At 40.2% G+C, this 6,000-nt stretch overlaps 1 protein-coding gene across 17 annotated transcripts in view; it reads right to left on the bottom strand.

Moving 5' to 3' along the window:
* Window positions 1-225: 225 nt before the first annotated feature.
* PTPN13 (protein tyrosine phosphatase non-receptor type 13) overlaps window positions 226-6,000 on the bottom strand; it is a 218,290-nt gene continuing 212,515 nt past the window's right edge. For 15 of the 17 annotated variants that reach the window (XM_053666414.1, XM_053666421.1, XM_053666415.1 and 12 more), the window contains 3 exons: window positions 4,366-4,581; window positions 3,355-3,417; window positions 226-921 (listed from right to left, as the gene is read on the bottom strand). In XM_053666414.1, coding sequence (XP_053522389.1) covers window positions 826-921; window positions 3,355-3,417; window positions 4,366-4,581 — 375 coding nt within the window. In that variant the 3' untranslated portion in view covers window positions 226-825. The remainder of the gene's footprint in view (window positions 922-3,354; window positions 3,418-4,365; window positions 4,582-6,000) is intronic. The other 2 variants (XM_037132395.2, XM_037132397.2) reach the window with 1 other exon arrangement.

Genomic DNA, 6,000 nt, shown 5'->3' with positions numbered 1-6,000 from the left:
ACGGCCCGTTGGTGCCTGCCCCACACGCCTGACCTTGATCAGGATCTGCCTCAGGATCTGCCGTGGTTCCTGATGACCCTGGGCCCCCGAGGCCGGCACCACTGGGCCCGGGTGGGGAGAGGGAGACTGGGGTCCAGCAGTCCTCACCAGCCTGGGGCCTGGGTGTCATTAGAAAAAAAGTAACACACGGAAAAGATTTAATTTGTCTGCACACACTTTGGGCTTTTTCATATTTTAAAGTGTATTTTTATTTACAACGTGAGATGATGTATAACAAATGGACGATGCAGTTACAAACATCTGATCCCTCCATTTTCAGAAAAAAGTATATATAAATATATTATAGTAAATTCTATATAGTAAACATTAGAAATTGATACAGTAAACATTTGCTACTTTTTTCCTATGCCAATACTACTGTCATTTAAAGCTTAAATATTGGTTTTAAGTATCCCTATAAAATACTACTTTATTGAAATACTGGAAAATAATTTTTCTATAAACAAGATACATTAAAAATAGACTCAGTGTGTCCTTGTAACAATGTCCACTATAATTAAATGCTGCCTTAATTGTCCCTAAGAGCTGCATTATTCAGTGTTAAATTTTTTGAAAAATAACTATCACAGGTTAAGTAGCTGTACAAACAGAGCACCGCGAGGTGACCCACTGTGATGAAGAACGCCCCTCTGAGGCAGAGGGGCGGGCGTGCCGACGCCGTGCGGACTTGCTGTCCTGCGGTCTTTGTTTTTAATGGGTAACAGGAGCATCTGCTGGATGTTAAGGCGAGAACCAGAAAGGCACCCAGAAGGCTGTTTTTTCAGGTCACTTCAGAGGCTGCGGCTGTTCTTTTTCTTCTTCTTCAGCTTGGAGACGTGTCAGGACATAAAGGATGACTTGGTAGCAGAAAATATATTGATCCTATATAGAGAGATGTATAATGTGAATATTTTATAAATATAGCTTCACTACTATTTGATGTCTGAGTAATTCAATGTGAGAAGCAGGATACAGAATAGTGCAGTGTCATAAAAATGATTAAAAACAAAAGCCAGATTGATAAAATGCGAAGGGAAAAGCCCTGGGGGGCGAGGGGGGATGGTGGGAATGGATAGAAATATTCCAGAGTGCTAACTGAAGCAATATCTGACCAGTGGGCCATTCTATTTTTTTTGTGTGTGATTTGTTTTTATAATTAAAAAAAAAACTTTCTACAAAATTTCTTCTAGATTTATTGAACTCATCTGGTATTTTGAAATGTCAAGAGGTTAATACCCAAGAAGCTACACAAAATACTTTTCTCTAATATTTGGAAGAGATAAATGCAGAAATCAGTGTTTTTCAAAAATTAACCTTTTTTGGTCAAATTATTCTCTATTAAGTTGATGGCACAGGGATCTGAGTTTTCTCGTTGTTTGACAAGGAATGCATGAGTCTGAAAGGAAATGTAAAACACCCCCAGCTGAATGGAAAGAAGAGCGCCTCTCAGCGCCCCTGCTCAGACTCAGGAAAGTGAGGAAGTTGCCCAAACACTAACGGCTATGAAGTATAGGAAAACAAGTAACCTTTTTTATTTACTTTTTGCTCATCTGTCTTATTTTTCCCACGTTTTGCATACATTCATCCTTAACCCGCTCTCACCCCACAAACCACTGGCACACCCACTTCTCTTCTCCCTGCATCCACACCCACTCTTCCAGTCAGGACCACCCCTGCTGGCCACCTAACTGAGCTCCCTGCTTACAACCTTGCACCCTTCCCCACCCGACCCCCCGACTGGGACTTGTTTCAACGCAGCAGCCAGAGTGGTCCTTGCCATGTGGAGTGACAGTGCTGCCATGGCTCCATTTCACTGGGGAAAACCTTAGCCCTGGCTCGACCCCCTCCCTCTCACCTGCCTCCTCCTCCTCCTGCCTCAGCCACACACAAGGCCCCTCCCACCTTGGACTCCCACACAGGTGGCTCTGCCCAAAAGGCTCTTGCTCCCAGATATCTGCACGACCCCGCTCTGTCAGCTTCTCCACATCTTTGCACGAGTGTTATTCTCAGTGGTGCCACCTATTTAAAACGGCACCTAACACAGGACGACTCATCCTCTTCACCCTGCTCTACATTTTTCCTTCTAAAGCACGCATAACTTTCAAATGTCCTATATAACTCACTTATTTAATGTTTTTACTATCTGCCTTCCTCATCAGCATCCTACTAGAATATCTGTTTTGTTCACTGATATGCTCCTTGCACCCACAAGGAGCCCAGTCCCCACCAGGCCCCCAGTCTACATCTGCCGAATGCCCGGGTCTAAAGAACTGCTAATCTGGATCAATATGTTTTCTTTACCTAAAAAATGTGACTGTAAATCAGCTTAATATTCAGAAGATTTAATTTGAATTAAAAATGTGTAAGAAGGAAAAGTAGGCAAATTCTTATTTTAAAAATAGTAAACTTTTGCCCTGGCTGGTGTGGCTCAGTGGATTGTGTGCCAGCCTGCCAACCAGTGGGTCACTGGTTCGATTCCCAGTCAGGATACATGGCTGGGTTGTGGGCCAGGTCTCCAGTAGGGGGTGTGTGAGAAGCAACCACACGTGGATATTTCTCTCCCTCTTTCTCCCTCCTTTCCCCTCTGTCTAAAAATAAATAAATAAAATCTTTAAAAAATAATAAAAATAGTAAACTTCTATATAATTCAAGAGGTAGAGAAATATGAATTTATCGATATATGAAAATAGCTTCCACATCCCTCCTCCCAACACAAACACAAAGGACAGCCATCTGCTCAGAGCAGGCAGACACCCTAAGTAATGCAGTCCCTGTGAAGGACACAAGGCCATAGGTCAGTGGGTGAGCAACTAACTGGTTTGATCAGAACAGAGGACGAACAGACCCACTCTTTTGCTCTTTACCAGTGCCTTGTCCAAGGTAGGCACCAGCCTGCCTTCTTGCCTTCTAACCAATGCTGCTGAATCCATTCACTCAAGGTGACTTTCGGCAGCAACAATGCTGCCTTCTATTCTTTTGGTTGGCTATGGGGAAAGAATGCTGCTGATTAAACACCAGTTTGCTCCACTCCCCAATTTTGACCCCAACGTGCCACCTCATACTCTGTAATCTATTCGGTGCAGATACTGCAGTTCCTCATTTTTTTAAATGAAAAGGCAACATTAAAAAAAAATAGCCTAGAAATATTTTCATTTTTTTTCTGAATTAGTCCTTATGTTAAAAAAGTCCCTCATTACCACAGATCTTTGGGTTTATGCAATAACGTGGGAACCCTCAAAAGAGAAGTGGTTTGACCAGAACTTTTAAAACATCAGAAACCTCACAAAAACCCTTATTAGAAGACACCAAACTCACCTGTGTCTGAACCATCCCGTGTCTCTGCAGTCTCATGCAGCGCACTAAGTCAGAGATGTCGAACTGCCAGAAAGCAAACGAGAGTCCATGTGTTAGGTCAGGACAGCCAGGTTTGAGCCGGGAAGGTTCACGGCGTGGTGGCTTACACAGGTGTCACCCCTTGTTCTCCTTCCCCTTCTAGCAGTCGGGGGACACTATTCTGGACAAAATGAGTTGGTGAACTGACTTTGCTATCATTCGGTAATTTTATTTATGATCTTTCAAGAATTAGGGAAGGTCATTCTATCTGAAAATCCCCAACAGAAATCCTTGTCCCTCTGAAACTGGACTAATATTTAATTTAAAAAATTAAATCAATAAAATTCCTGATTTTTATTTCATTGATATTTAATAGTTTGAAACAAGGAGTAGACTATTTAATTTTGTCCTACTTAAATTATTATGGTAGATATAATAGAGTATGAAGTGAAAGAACTGTTTTTAACTAAAATTCTTTAAAGACAAATGTTTTAATTATATGTTATGTATAATTCTATATGCTAATGTTTATGTAAGGTTTATACTAATTTAGGTTTTAAGCAATATCACACTTATTAGCTTTGTTTATTTAGAAGTAATTTTAAAATTGGGAGTAATTGTTCAGATGTAGACTATTAACAATCAATTTGCTTAACAAAATTTACATTTCTTACCTACAGGTAAAAACAACAACAAAAAAGTATAAGCCTAGCCTAAAAACTATAAAGAGTAAAATGAAATAATACTGCACAAGAGGCTTTAGAGCACATGGTTAAAAAAACCCAGTAAAACAAATATAAATTTAAATTATCTCTTTTTTATTATGGCCTACGCAGTTTTGAATGTACAATTCTATACAGTAAGAAAATCAAGGCATTCATACAAACTGATAAAAAAGATTCCAGGATCTCAACACATCATTAAAAAATTACAGTAGATTCCACCGTCATTTTTGGTCAAATGCTCACTCACCCTGTACTTGTACTCACTCACCTCCAGATCCTGACTGATTAACCCTAGAACCACATCTATGCAAATCAGGGTCCCTGAGCGTCCAATGCCAGCGCTGCAGTGTGTGATGATTGGGCCTGAGCTGTGAATGTGTCTCATGTAAGAGATAAAAGTGAGCAGGTCGTCTGGCTGAGAAGGCGTATCGTGGTCTGGCCAGGCAGTGAAATTCAGGTGAGAAATACGTCGCACCTCTCTTGTCTGAAATTACACAACAGAATCAGAATATAAAGACATACTATATTGTACACAAGTATTCAGTTCTTGATATTTTGTCTTTTCAAATTTTGACTTTTACATTGGATCAAATCAAAGGAAAAATAAAAGCGACAAAAACTCCGCGAAACAACAAAAACATGGAGGGCCTTTATCAAGGAGGCCGCTAGATCCACCTTTAATTTTTTAAATTGTTTTTATTTTTACCGATATTAGAGAGAGAGCAGGGAAGGAGGATAGGGAGAGAAAAAGAGAATAAGAGAGAGGCATCGATTTGTTGTTCCACTTATTTATGCATTTATTGCTTGATTCTTCTATGTGCCCTGACTGGGGATTGAACCCATGACCTTGGTGTAATGGGATGATGCTCTAACCAACTGGGCTATGCAGCCAGGCCCAGACCCACATTTTAAATATTGGTCAAAACTACTCTCTGGAAATCCTAAAAGAAAAACATGTTTTGATAACAACCTTTTTTTAATGACCCCTTTTGAAACTCACCCCAGACAAAAGCCAGAGTCATTGCAATGGCTTAAAAACCCTCCATCACTTGTCCCAGCTACCTCTCAGGCCTAACCTTTGCTCCTGCCACAGGAACTGCTCTGTGGGTCTTTAGAACACTCAGCACAATTCAGTCTCAGGGCCTCTGCACTCACTCTTCCTGAGTGAACTGCTCCCCAGATATCCTTGTGGTTCATTCAACACCTTCATTGTTTTTTCCACAGCAGCATTACCTTCTCATTAGAAAGTAAGCTCCGTGAAGTCGGGGCTTTCTTTCTGTGTTGTTAACCACTCAAACCTCAGATTCCCTAATAGGGCCTGAGCTCTAGAAACATGTGTTGATTAAATAAACAATTTAAGGAATATTGAACAATTGTGTTAGCATAAGTAATGTAAGCTGGTATAATGAATAAGAAGGTATAAACTTTAACTCTTTGTAAAATCAAAAATCATGAAGGAAATTCCCAGGCTATGTTTACATGCCATCTGTAGAACTGAGTCAAAAATGCAAGTGTGCTTTGTTTCTGTGAAAGTAAAATTACTCTTTCTTTACAAAAGCTAACACTCCAAGAGTGAGTAACACATTACTCACATCTAGTTAGTATTACTGGGGGGTAGGAGTGAAGTAGACTGTGGAGGTCAGGAAGCAGTAGTAGCTTTTTTAAGGTGTACCCAATTGTCCAATTCACGCTAAATTTACTCAGGGGTTAGATGACCACAGTAGGAGTTACTTGAATGACAAATGTTTGTGCTACAATGGTCCATGTATCACCAAGGATGTTTTGTGTTTAGAGAGGAATAGCTTCTACTTAAGGATTTTTTAAAAAGTTTTATTGAATCTACTTAGAGGTTTGATTTTTTTAAAAATGAGTTTCCAACACATAGTCTCTGAGTCATTCTGTG

The sequence above is a fragment of the Artibeus jamaicensis genome, unplaced genomic scaffold (assembly GCF_021234435.1).
Source record: "Artibeus jamaicensis isolate MK-2021 breed Jamaican fruit bat unplaced genomic scaffold, CSHL_Jam_final contig_452, whole genome shotgun sequence".
Classification (NCBI taxonomy): domain Eukaryota; kingdom Metazoa; phylum Chordata; class Mammalia; order Chiroptera; family Phyllostomidae; genus Artibeus; species Artibeus jamaicensis.
Note: the sequence above shows the minus strand (reverse complement) of the source record. Positions and strands in the feature narration are given on the sequence as shown.